Below are 13,677 nucleotides of genomic sequence, written 5' to 3'. Positions count from 1 at the left end.
GAAGAGAATGGGAAATATTGTGAATATACCATCCATAATCCAGAAGGGAGCTTCCATCAGCTTCTACACGATGATGGCTGTTGTGACTAACAGCCCTTTCTCATCATCAAAGGTAGATTTTCAGACTAGGAATTACTGGTCACTTACATTTAATAGACTTCTGGAATTTTATCGTCATTTAGTATCAGCATGTCAGGTTGCAAAAGTTCTTGTCTTTCCTGATGCTTCAAGGAACAGTTTCATGAGCAAGTGTGATCTGCTTAATCTCACATAAAAGAAACATCAGCCTGAATATGTGATCTGAAGTTTTCCTCTCATGTGGATATCAAAACAACCCAGAATCAGAAAGCTTCCTTAAAAAGTTGTTTTTCATGAAATTCCAAAGATGATTCTGTTAATCCATATTTGTATTTTCTTTGAAAATTCAGTGATGCATACTCACAATGTGACCAAGACAACATAAAGAGTTGGCAATTTTTGACAATTTGATCCGAAGACGCATGAGCTAGGCATAAAATTAAAACAGCTTCTTTCCCTTTTTATTTTTCTTTCTTTTCCTCTTCTTTTCTTCCTTCCTTCCCCACCCACTGTGTGAGGATCTTCTACCATGTACATCTGCAGCAGCTCCTTTAGAGGAACTTGAAAATGTCCTGCAGTTTTTACTTGTTTTATGTTCTCACAATGACTCTTTCTGCATCTATTGCACTGTGTGTTACAAAAGAAACAACACTCTCAGTTCTAAGCCACTGTTTCTTCATCTCTTCTGTTGTTAACACATGCAATGCATGTCCAAAATAGCACTAAAGTTCACAAGGTGATAGAAGACATATTTGGTAAATATGTGACAGGAAAAACTGACCTGCAGTGGTGTAACTATGGATCGTAATGGCACTTTGATTACAAATAAGGTCTAAACATCAGAAGAAAACCAAGTAAAGGTATTTCAACTGTTTAGATTTTAAATGTAAGGATTTTTGCTTGCAGTTTGCACTTGGACTTGAAGGAATGAAGGAGTACTTTGTCAGCCAAATGGTAAACTCTGTAGGAGGGAATATAATCAACACAAAGCCACAGCTGCTCTAACCATCCAAGTAATATTATCAAAATCCAGCTACAAATGAGTCACCAATTTCTGCATCTGTTCTCACCTTCCTCTTGCTTTCAGCCAACTCAAAATGCACATTTTGGCAGCCATACAATTTCGTCTCATTTGGTGCTACAGTTCCTCAGTGGGAGCTGGAGAAATGGTTAATAAATCAAACTCAACCACTAATCACACCATCCACGTCTCCCTGAGTACAGCTTTCTACAATTGAAAAAGAATGACAATTTCTCAGCATCATAAGCAGCTAATGCTCCCTTCTGAGAAATTCCACATTTTGAACTACAATGGCAATGGAATTGTGCAGATTGGACACTCCATGGTACCTGAATATGTTATTCTGTCCCAGAAGCTGTTCTTGTCTCTTTGTGGAGGTTGTACTCTCATCACATCCGTAATCTCTCTAGCAATCATATCCTGAAAACTGCATACCTTCTCTGTCTGTGGAACCCTTGAAATACACCGTTATCATCATTCTGGTACTGCCTTGGGAGCTCTGGAATGTGGTTTTGGAGCTGTACGTCAACCAGTCAGGTCAGCATCAGCTGGTCAGGACTCGGGGAATATCCACATGTGGAACTACAAATCATGTGAGAAGCAAAAGCATGACAGAAGAAGTCAGGTAGCAGAATAGCATATGTAGCATGACAAAAATTTTCTCAAAATAAACCAGATATGTTTACTTCTACAGAATCTGTAGAATCTCTGCTGATGAGATATCTTCCATTTTATGATTATTGTAGAATTCATTTGTGTTAAGCTACATATTCTGAGCAAGAATATTGCAAGTGCAGAAAGTTGTCACCCTTTGGTGTCTTGTTTTTGTTTGATTGGTTGTTTTATTTGAATGTGTGGCTGTTTGTTTTGGTTTGGTTTTGATATTTTGTTTGTTTGGTTTTTTCAGAAAGCACTTTTTGATACTTCAGAGGTGTCATTATGGATAACTTTACTTGGAGACCTGTATATAACAGTTTTGTTTTCTTTAACAAGGACAGAGAACTATACTGCTGTCTGTATTCAAAAAAAAAAGGGTGTTTTTCTGTGAAATGTTAAATTTTTGATTTAGAGAATATGCTTTTTATGTCAATAAACTCACAAAGTCAGCTGTACCTGAGCTGCAGCTATGAAAGTCTCTGCTGAAGACTTGTCACTTGTGTTTTAGCTTTATGCTAATGATGAGGTTGTGGGGAGGGGGAAAGCCCACCACCAAACCCCAGTTTTATTTATGAATTCTATTAAATTCTCTGATTAATATTAATGATGAAAAATATTTTGATTTTTTAAGATTTCATTATGATTTCCAAAATACTGTTAAAATGTAACTTCTGAAGACCTCGTCTGTCTTTACCATTTTCAGGACGCACAATTATCTGTTTATTGAAATTGTTCTTCCCGTGTCTTAGAGTGTGACCACCTGATAACATACTTGCTTATTGATCTTTCTAAAGCAACATATATATCTGTATAGAACTGTGTTGGCCAAGTATGTTTTCAGACCTCACTGATTAGTCATGGTCCACAGTGATACGGACCAATGCAGTAAATGAGCAGAAATCATGAGTATTGAACTACAGAGACTGTTCTGGTTGTCTAGGTTTTTCTTTTGTCTATTTTTTATGCTCTTTATTAATAGCAAGACATAAAAGCATGGCTACTATATTCAATCTAGCAGAAAACACCATGGTACATATCTTACATCTCTTGCACTACAACATTTGAAAGGAGAAAAAAAATATTACCGTTTAGTAGGTGTCCATTATTATTACAGGCAGGCTTGAGAGTTACAGATATTATTAATTTATAGAGATTATATCTTTATTTTAATTTGTAATCAGTGGCAGCTCTAATGCTTGGTTCCTGATGGGGCATTTCTACTGAGGACTACTTGGCAGGTGCAGTGTACTTCATGCTGCTATGTGTGCTGCCTCTTCCTGCCTTGGTTGCAACGACCATGAGATGGTGGAGTTCAGGATCTCATGTGACAGGAACAGAATACCAAGCAGAATCGTAACCTTGGACTTCAACAGGGCGAACTTTGGACTTTTCAAACAATTGCTAGGGGAAATCCTGTGGGAAAGGGTACTTGAAGGTAAAGGGGCCCAAGATAGTTGGTTAACATTCAGGGACTGCTTCTTCCAAGCTCAAGATCAGAGCATCCTGACACGTAGGAAGTCAAGGAAGGGAGCCAGGAGACCTGCGTTGTTAAACAGGGGACTGCTGGGCGAGCTCAAGTGGAAGAGGAGAGTTTACAGATCATGGAAGGAGGGGCTGGTCACTTGGGAAGAATATAAAGCTGTTGTTAAAGGATGCAGGGACACAACTAGGAAAGCTAAGGCCTCCTTAGAATTAAACCTGACGAGAGGGGTCAAGGACAACAGAAAGAGCTTTTTCAAATACGTGGCAGATAAAACTAACACCAGAGGCAATGTAGGCCCACTGACGAATGGGGTGGGTGCCCTGGCGACAGAAGATACAGAGAAGGCAGAGTTACTGAATGCCTTGTCTCTATCTACTCTGCCGGAGGCTGTCCTGAGGAGCCCCGTACCCCTGAGGCCCCAGTGGAAGTCAGGACAATGGAGGAGTTTGCCTTGGTTGATGAGGACTCAGTTAGGGAGCAATAAAGTAATCTGGATATCCATAAATCCACGGGTCCAGACGGGATGCACCTGTGGGTGCTGAGGGAGCTGGCTGAAGTCATTGCTGGACCACTCTCCATCATCTTTGCCAAGTCTTGGGTAACAGGAGAGGTGCCTGAGGACTGGAGGAAAGCAAACGTCATTCCAGTCTTCAAAAAGGGCAAGAAGGAGGACCTGGGTAACTATAGACTGGTCAGCCACACCTCCATCCCTGGAAAGGTGATGGAACGACTTACCCTTGGTGCCATCTCAAGGCATATCAAGGATAAGAGGGTCATTTGGGGCAGTCAGTATGGTTTCACCAAGGGGAAGTCGTGCTTGACCAACCTCATAGCCTTTTATGAGGACATAACGAGATGGATAGACAATGGCAAAGCAGTGGATGTGGTCTATCTTGACTTCAGTAAAGCACTCGACACAGTCTCCCACAGCAGCCTTGCTGCTAAACTGAGGAAGTGTGGACTGGACGATCAGGTAGTCAGGTGGACTGTGAACTGGCTGAAGGAAAGAAGCCAGTGAGTTGTGGTCAATGAGGCAGAGTCTAGTTGGAGGCCTGTATCTAGTGGAGTCCCTCTAGAGTCAGTACTGGGACCAGTACTATTCAATATATTCATCAACGACTTGGATGAGGGAATAGAGTGCACTGTCAGCAAGTTTGCTGATGACACCAAGCTGGGAGGAGTGGCTGACACACCAGAAGGTTGTGCTGCCATCCAGCAAGACCTGGACAGGCTGGAGAGTTGGGTGGGGAAAAACTTAATGAAGGGCAAGTGTAGAATCTTGCATCTGGGCAGGAACAACCCCAGGTTCCAGTATAAGTTGGGGAATGACCTGTTAGAGAGCAGTGTAGGGGAAAGGGACCTGGGGGTCCTGGTGGACGGCAGGATGACCATGAGCCAGCACTGTGCCCTTGTGGCCAGGAAGGCCAATGGCATCCTGGGGTATATTAGAAGGGGGGTGGTTAGTAGGTCGAGAGAGGTTCTCCTTCCCCTCTACTCTGCCCTGGAGAGACCTCATCTGGAATATTGTGTCCAGTTCTGGGCCCCTCAGGCCAAGAAGGACAGGGAACTACTTGAGAGAGTCCAGTGCAGAGCCACGAAGATGACTAAGGGAGTGGAGCATCTCCCTTATGAGGAAAGGCTGAGGGAGCTGGGTCTCTTTAGCTTGGAGAAGAGGAGACTGAGGGAAGACCTCATCAATGTTTATAAATATGTAAAGGGTGAGTGTCACGAGGATGAAGCCAGGCTCTTCTCGGTGACAACCAATGACAGGACAAGGGGCAATGGATACAAAGTGGAACACAGGAGGTTCCACTTAAATATGAGAAGAAACTTCTTCTCAGTGAGGGTGACAGAACACTGGAACAGGCTGCCCAGGGAGGTTGTGGAGTCTCCTTCTCTGGAGACATTCAAAACCCGGCTGGACGCCTTCCTGTGTAACCTCATCTAGGAGTTCCTTCTCTGGTAGGGGGATTGGACTAGATGATCTTTCAAGGTCCCTTCCAATCCCTAACATTCTGTGATTCTGTGATTCCGGTTTGGGGTGTTATGGTGCCAGACATGGTGCTAATGTGTGGTCTCCATGCTTAGTGCAGGAATGAACTAAGCCTCAGAAAGATTTTACCAGGGTTACAAAATTCTGGTGGTTGTAGACCCCGAAGTTAAGACTGTGTGTTGACATTGTGTGTTGGCTGTTTGAAGTTAAATAAGAAGGCTGATGTTATGGATCAGTATGAATGCAGACATCTGCATTGTCGGTGTGTTCTGGTCTTGATAGGGCCCTTTACAAGAATCAAAAAATATAACCAGCATGTTTTCAATTTTGCTTCAGGCTAACATTGCATAAAAATTTTTTGTTCCAGCTTCTTCGTTGCTGTTTGCCATAGTCAACTTTCCTGTTTCTGCTATTTCTAATGTTCTTTTCTAACTGTGCTTCAGCATAACTGCAATGTTATTGTACGAATTTGTGTCATAATATATCCTTGACTTATTTACTCAGATCTCTATTAACTGATTTATACCATATTATTTATATCACATACAATATGATACAGCTACACTAGTATTATTGAAGTATTATTGAAGACCTTCCTTCCTTCATTCCTTCCTTGCTCCCTCCCTCCCTCCCTTCCTCCCTTCTTTCCTCTCTCTCTCTTTAGCTCTGTCTGTCTTTTTGGAGTTTTCTTGGTCTGTATTTGCAATCTGCTTTTCTTTCACATATTTCCATGTTCAGAAGTATCAGCCAAACAGTACGTTTTTAATCAGTTATTGCACTGTGTTTGAAATTATAAATTAATCCGTCTGAAGAATAGGACTAGGGAACAGGAATTTTAAAAGTATTCATGAAAAAGTCACAGGAAAAAAAGCATTCTGAGCAATGCAGCAGACAAGATCTCATTATATATTTTACATTACATTCTAAGCAATTTCAAAGAGACTATTGTAATAATTTTCAGACAATTTTGAAAACGTGGAAATTAACTTTAGTAAGTACATTTTTTTATGATCATTTGAGCCAAATTTTCTTCCCCACAATTGTTACATATTTTATTTGGTTTTGTGGACTTTGCATAACCTAGTAGATTCCTCTCAAACTGCTCCTTACTATATATTTGATGATGAGAACAGATGATGATGTCATGCAAAAATTTCCTGTCATTGAGAGTATTTATTAGGTGGGGGTTTTTGCCCTACATGTAAACCTAAGATATGTTCTGTAATCCATATTTGAATAATTTTTTGTTATCTCATATATGACAACATAGGAAGTTATTTTGAATACAGACCAAATGTGTGCATATCACAGTAATTTTTTCCAGCAGTATTAGAAAATAATTGGATAAAATAAAAACAAGATTGAGAAGTTACTGTAAAAGCTATTTAGTTTTAAGGACCTTTGTGCTTATTTTCATTACCTTTTTTAAAAAACATCAATTGGCACACATATCTGTTCTTTGGAATGTCTAGAATTAATTGTAGTGAAATATATAGTGAATTATACAGTGAATTGTAATATTTAGGATTAGTATTGAACTGATAAAATTTTCCTTTGTTATTGAATTCAAATTCACTGCAAATTCACTGCAAATTTTATACTTATGTAAAAATACTTTTAGTTAGGTTAGTGAGGGTTATAAATAATTTAACTATTTTACAGGAATTCTATTGACTGTACTGCCCAGAAGGTACAACTAGTACATACTTTTCAGAGAGTGACGAATTCCTATTTGTAATATATATTTTAATTTTTTTTTCTCTTTTTCATATATGCTTCTAATAACCTATTACTGGGAACAGAAAATTGAGCTAGCTGAATAATCTCTGTAGTGATTAAGAAAATCATGGTGAAAGAACTTAAGTGAATTTGTCATTACAGCTGTAGATAATATAATTTCACAGAAAGATACCTTTCATTGTGCAAGGAGGAGGTACTAAGAAAAAAATTGGCTCCTCATTGTAGTTTTGCGATAGACAATAAGGAAGGGCAAAGAGAATATTTTTCTCAAAATACCTGTTCTCTACTAGTACTCTTCACTGTATACAGCTACTGTACTGCTTTAGGAGGACAGCTCTTATTGAATCACTAGTACGGTATTTAGTATTGTATTTGTGATTCATAGTCACAGGTTGTTTCGGTGTATGTCTTCTCAGTTTCAAATGTGACTTCTTAGGGAAGTATTTGTAATTAAGGTAAAATCAGAAAAAAAAATGCTGAATTGTATGTATATTTTAGGTAAGATTAATGTAGGTTTTCCATTGTATTACATATTTGATGTTTCAAAAAAAGAATTGAATAATCCATAGGAAAATATTACTGTTATTATGTCATACAAAGTATTTATATCTATATCTATCTATATATATATGAGAAAATAGAAAACTGCTTAATGTATTGTTTTAAAGAAGTTGAGTTTTAATTATCCCAAGAAATCCCTCCAAAAACGATATTCAGTACTATAGCATGTTTACTAGTAAGTTCATCAATTTTCTCTTGCCTTTTTTTTAAAGGTATAATTAAAATAGAATTTTCAGCATTTTAAATTTTTAAGAGATGACTAAGTGGTCTTAGCTACCAATTTTTACCAACCCAGGGGTTTTAGATTTGCTCTTGCATTAGAATTCTGTAGCTTTAATTTATGTACCTGTGCTGTGAGGTTTTCACAGGAAACCGAATTTAGTGTTCTTGGATTCTGATGTGGGATCAGAATACTTTTCTTTCCATAGCAATTATGATATACAGAATGCTTTATATGACTGCTTTATGTCAAGTATTTTAAGACCTAAAACGTGTGCATTTTTCCTGTATTCAGTGAAGAAAATATTGTACAGAGTTAAAAGCTCAGTCACTTAAGTATCAGCTGCCACTTGGTGAGTATTTAGTGTAAAAAGCAGTAAACTTGAAAATACGTATTTGTAGGATTGAACATTAAAGTATGTTTCAAGTTTAAATGTGATGCAGTGAAATAATTACTGGTTTTCCCTCCGTTTTCCAACTTCCTTGGCCATGAAGGTAGGTAAATATCAGTATTTTTTACCATCTGTATTTTTCCTCAAACAAAAAAAGTAAAACAAAGAGTTAAAGCAAATTTCCCAAAGCTACAAAACAAGTAAAGAGTAGACCAGATTAAAAATGACTTATTTTTTCCTCAGGTATGCTACTCCATGAAGGTTCAAGTGTCAAGCAGTGGAATTTTTTTAATTGTTTTATTTAGTTTTTTGTAATATTTTATACTCTTGAAATTCAAACAGTTTTTGAGGGTGGGTGGGGAGGTGTTATGGATAAGGATTTTTATTAAGTCGCTCAATATAAAATTTATGTTCTAGAAAATCAGATGCCAGCATTAAGTTTTGTGCCTTGCCTTTTTCCATGCAATGACATGGAAATGAAATCCAGAAATTCCAGCTGAATTTATGGATCATGTTTTTTTTTACAAATGTGAGCTTCTGACAAGAAAATGTGAATAATGAAAATAAATCTATGACTGGATTTGTGTTTTGATCATTTTTGGGGGGCAGTATTTCTATTCAGTTTCACAGCTGCATTTTTAAAGACAAAAGAGATAATGCTAACTGTAATCTAAGATACTATGATTTTTCATACATGTGTTTTCATTAACTGCAGCATCATAACAAAATGAGTGAGGTCATAAACAGGTTTTGAGTATGCAATTCACTATTCCAGTTCTAAGTGGATATATTTTGTGGTTTACCTTGACAATGTTCCTTTAAGCATGTACTTATTCCCTTGATTATAGTGCCTAGAAACAGAGCATCTTATTCTATATTTTTTTTTAGTTTAAGTTACTTAACTGTCAGTAATAAATTCACCATAGGTGAAGAGATGCTTTCAGTCATACTTATCAATGGTGTTTAATATATAAAACATATATAAGCATACATATATATATAAAAAACCTTTCTTTTTCCTGAATCAATGTAAACAGAGCCCAGATGGCCGTATAGAAGTCAAAGGGCAGCATGGAAAATCGTCACTGCATATTAAAGATGTGAAGTTGTCAGATTCAGGGAGATATGACTGTGAAGCTGCAAGTAGAATTGGTGGGCACCAAAAGAGCATGTACCTTGATATTCAATGTAAGTTCTAATATTTTGTTTTCTCTTTTAAATTTGTTTTAAAAGAAAAAAAAAAAAGTACATTCTTAATGGAAGGTCAGTTTTTCCTGGTAATTCATGTTTAAACTTGCATAATTTGAGAAAACATGTCCTTCTGTCATTGGTGGTACTGAATTCTGTGGAGGAATCCTGTCTTTTCTGAAGTTGACAAGACCCTTGTCAGTGTTTTAAGCAGGACAGGATTTAATCTGAGATCATACTGCAGTGGTACTACCCACTTACTTTAGGCTAAGCTTAAGAATTTCAGATTTCAGGCTAGTGGAGACTGCTGTGGCTAAAGAGTTATTCAGTGGGATAAGGTAAGGACTGATTTGAGTAACAGCTCAGCCTTGAGCTTAACTTTCCAAGATTCAACCAAGTCTTCTGTTTTTTCCCCAGTTCTGGTTTACTAATCCTAAATAAGTCTCTAGCCCTACTTATAACCCCCTCCTGGAGTTCACAAGTTTGTGGCCATCTCTTTTAGACAGGCTGCTTTATGGACAGGCTGCTTTTTCAAAGCTCTTGAATTTTATCCAGGAGAAAAGTAGAATATTTTTTCCTACAGAAGAATCTCATGCTATAGAAGCCAGTCAGAAGATATGAATTTAAAACATACAAAAATTCATTGGAAAATTGTCTCTTCAAACTGTTCTTCAAATTAATGAAGCAAAGGTCTTCAAAAAAATTAAAGCAAACAAAAAAAAATCCTTCTTTTATATTTCATCATTGTTCTATTTTGCTAGAGATTTTCTAGGAATGTGTTCCACATTTGGAGGATAGCTTGAGTGAGCCTGTTTGAGATCGAGACTTTAAATATAAAAAGTCTTTCCACAGGGAAGATAGAAGTTGGAACAGGATCAGTAACACAGAAAGACAAGTAATGGTCGCAGACTGTCAGCTGAGTGATTTCCTGAGGAGTTCAGACAGTGCCAAAGATGTACAGTTGCTTGTTCCATCTTTTTGGCAGGCAAGCAATGCATTATGACATAGGAAATAAATCTGAAAGGAAGATCAGGTATGTAGTTGGATATTAGGAATCAAGAGATTAGCCAACCCAGAAGACCTAAGAAGTAAATACAGTATTTATTAATAGCTTTAACATAGCTACCATTTAATAGACATGAAATACTGTATAAAGGAAAAAACCTTTTACTAGATAAAAATGCAAGTTCAGTGAAGTTCCTGTAAAAATTCTGTAAAATCCTGTCCTACTCTATACATAGTGACATGAAATAGATTGTTTGATTACAAAGCCATTATAGTTTAATTAAATATTAATATATTTTGTATTTATTATAGAAGAGAGCTATAGGATGCACTACATTTTATGAAACATGGGCAATCGAAATTTAAGAATTTATTAGAGGCACAGACCTCACACTAAAGGGTATAACAAAATCTCTGGATTTATATTAATACATTATTATAGTCTGAGATAAATTTCAGGGTGAAATTTTTAGAACATATGTTAAGAATTTAAAAGTAACATTTTCTAATTATGATATGGCAGAGTTAATTTTGAATATGTCTGGGAACAAACAAATACAGTATGTGAGAAAATGGAATAGCATAATAAGTCTGAATTTATGCCGTGATAGACACTACAAATATGTTCTTTTATGAAGCAAGTGTCATAGTTATCTTTCATTCCAGTTATTTTGCTTTGTAAGTTGCAGGCTGGAGACATTCAGGAAAAGGTACAGGTTCAAAAACTAAACAGCTAGTTTGTATTCTCATAGCAAAATGGGAAAATGGGGGGAATTGTTATGAGATTCTCTGAATTCAGTATTGAATAAATTATTTGACTCTCCTTGTATTATTTTCCAAGTGCTAGTTTTTCAGCATGTGAATTGTACATTACAAACATTGTGACTGTGTTTTTTACTTTTTTTTCCTAAATATTCATATACCACATTGCATAAAATTCTTCAAAATATTTTAATTTTCACTTCAGCTGTTTTAGTTTTGTACTCTTCAAAACCAATTTTAAGAATATTTGTTTTTCAGGTATGGCTGGTTTTTGCATAATCACTAGTGAGCCATTTTAGTAGAATTTTAATTCATTTTAGTAGTATTCTAGTAGAAAACACAATAACTATTTTAGCATTAAAACATCAATAAATAAGCAAGATATAATTGTTTATATTGTTCCATATTTCCTAGATAGGACTAATCAATGCACCTATGCCATTCTGTAAGTTAATAAAAAAGCTACAGGTATTTTCTTTATATGGGGGAGCTGGGGCCGTTTAGCCTGGAGAAAAGGAGGCTAAGAGGAGACCTTGCTCTCTACAGCTACCTGAAAGGAGGTTGTAGCATGGAGGGTGTTGGTCTCTTCTCCCAAGCAGCAAGTGACAGGACAAGAGGAAATGGCCTCAAGTTGCACCAAGGAAGGTTCAGATTGGATATTAGGAAAAAACTCTTCGCCAGAAGGGTTGTCAGGCATTGGAACAGGCTGCCCAGGGAAGTGGTTGAGTCACCATCTCCGGAGGGGTTTAAAAGGCATTTAGACGAGCTTCTTAGGGGCATGGTTTAGTGCTAGAGTTAGGTTATGGTTGGACTTGATGATCCTGAGGGTCTCTTCCAAGCGAAACAATTCTATGGTTCTATGTTTTAGTACATTTGACAGTTTGTGTAGTCAGGACCCCCGTCACATCCTTAAATGTCTGTGCAGTTCAACAGGCTTAATGGAGACACAGAGCACTCTAGTGTCTCTGTCTCTTCCTTTTACTTCCTGAACCCTATTGGAGACTTAAACTGACAGCAGAATTGCTCAGTTTATGTACTTTATCCTTGTTCTCTATTGGGGTTTCTTTTGATGATAAGAGTAGTTCTTCAGGACAGGAAGAGATTATCAGGTTTGATATCAATTCGGCAGAGTTAACCCTGCCTTTTATCTGCAGTAAATGCTAGATGGACGTGAATTGTAGGGAACCCAGAGCTATTTATAAGGATTTCTTCCTATAAAGTCATCTTTGTATTTCATCAAGCTTAGCTTTCCTTATATTAAGTATGCAACATAAATCAAAATGACATGAAAAATAAAGATATCATTGTAAATATTATTTACTAATGGATTTCATCAATTGCCTGTGGAAGTTAAATGTACAAATGTACAAATCCCAGTGAATTATAACTTGATTTGTACATACAATAACGTTAAATGCCTTTCAAATTTTCAGTTTTCCTATGCAGATGTTTACATTTCTATATAGTATTTTTTGTCTTTTTAGCTGAGACGTAATTATTCTGAAAAATTTATGCTAGGGATATAAAGGAATCTTAACAAGCACAATATAGGTCTGATTAAAAGAATAAAAATTCTAATGAGAAACCACATTATTCACTGTAATGATTAGAATTAGAGAATGAAAAAACATTATTTTTACATGCTCAATATGCTGGATCAACTTTCTTTGTAGTATTATTCTTGGTTAGGATGCACTGATGGCATTACTAAGTTGGAAAGGATTTAAACAAGCCAGTAATGATCAGCAGCGATTGTGGCTATGATCAAGTGGCTCTCAAGTTGCCCTTAAAGTTTTCCTTTCATTGTGTTCAAACTGTCACTAACACCATCAGAAGTATTCACAGCACTTAATTGTGTACTCCTAGGTGTACACATTGTGTAAGATGCTGATTTCTCGGATTGCTGTGCATCACCAAGTGCAAATTCTTTCGTTTACTGTAAACGTGAGGCATGGAGCTTTGGTTGCAATATCTGAGGCCAAGTGCCTCTGCACCACCAAGCCCACCCCTCAGCTGCTGTTGCCGCACACACTGGGAGCAGCATAGGGCTAAAGTGAAGAGGGAAATACCGGGTGAGTTTGAGTACATTGTACTGGAGATCTGAGAGATACAGGGTATAGGTTTAGGGGGACCAGGTGTTGGAAATGGAGTTGGATATACAGAGTAATTGTAGCAATGCTGTTTGGATTTTTGGTATGTTCCTTAAAATTTCTTAGACATTTTGTTGTTGTTGTTTTTCTGGACAGTACTGTGTGCAAAAAATTAAGTAAAGAGATAATGAGGCTGAGTCCCTGCTCCATAAAGGAATAACAATTATGATTCAGGAATACAGGAGAGGGAGAGATTGAGATTAGGGAATGGAGGGAAGATATCAATAGGAGGCACATTGCGGAGGTAAAGATGACAGGAAAATATGGAAGGTAAAGATATGAAGCAGGGTTTTGTTCTGAAAATGTGACAAGTAGGATAGGAAGAGAGATGCAGATTAGGATCCTGATTTGAGAAAGGCATTGCAGTTTTTCACTTTTGGCTATAAGAGAATTATGTGATCTAATATAGGATGTTAGAAGTCTGGCCA

At 37.1% G+C, this 13,677-nt stretch overlaps 1 protein-coding gene across 1 annotated transcript in view; it reads left to right on the top strand.

Annotated features, from left to right (window-relative positions):
- NCAM2 (neural cell adhesion molecule 2) overlaps positions 1 to 13,677 on the top strand; it is a gene marked incomplete at its 5' end in the record, with an annotated part of 293,764 nt that overhangs the window by 197,098 nt on the left and 82,989 nt on the right. The window contains one exon of the mRNA XM_065641537.1: positions 9,182 to 9,332. Within this exon, the coding sequence (XP_065497609.1) occupies positions 9,182 to 9,332 (151 nt within the window). The remainder of the gene's footprint in view (positions 1 to 9,181; positions 9,333 to 13,677) is intronic.

The sequence above is a fragment of the Caloenas nicobarica genome, chromosome 1 (assembly GCF_036013445.1).
Source record: "Caloenas nicobarica isolate bCalNic1 chromosome 1, bCalNic1.hap1, whole genome shotgun sequence".
NCBI lineage: Eukaryota > Metazoa > Chordata > Aves > Columbiformes > Columbidae > Caloenas > Caloenas nicobarica.
Note: the sequence above shows the minus strand (reverse complement) of the source record. Positions and strands in the feature narration are given on the sequence as shown.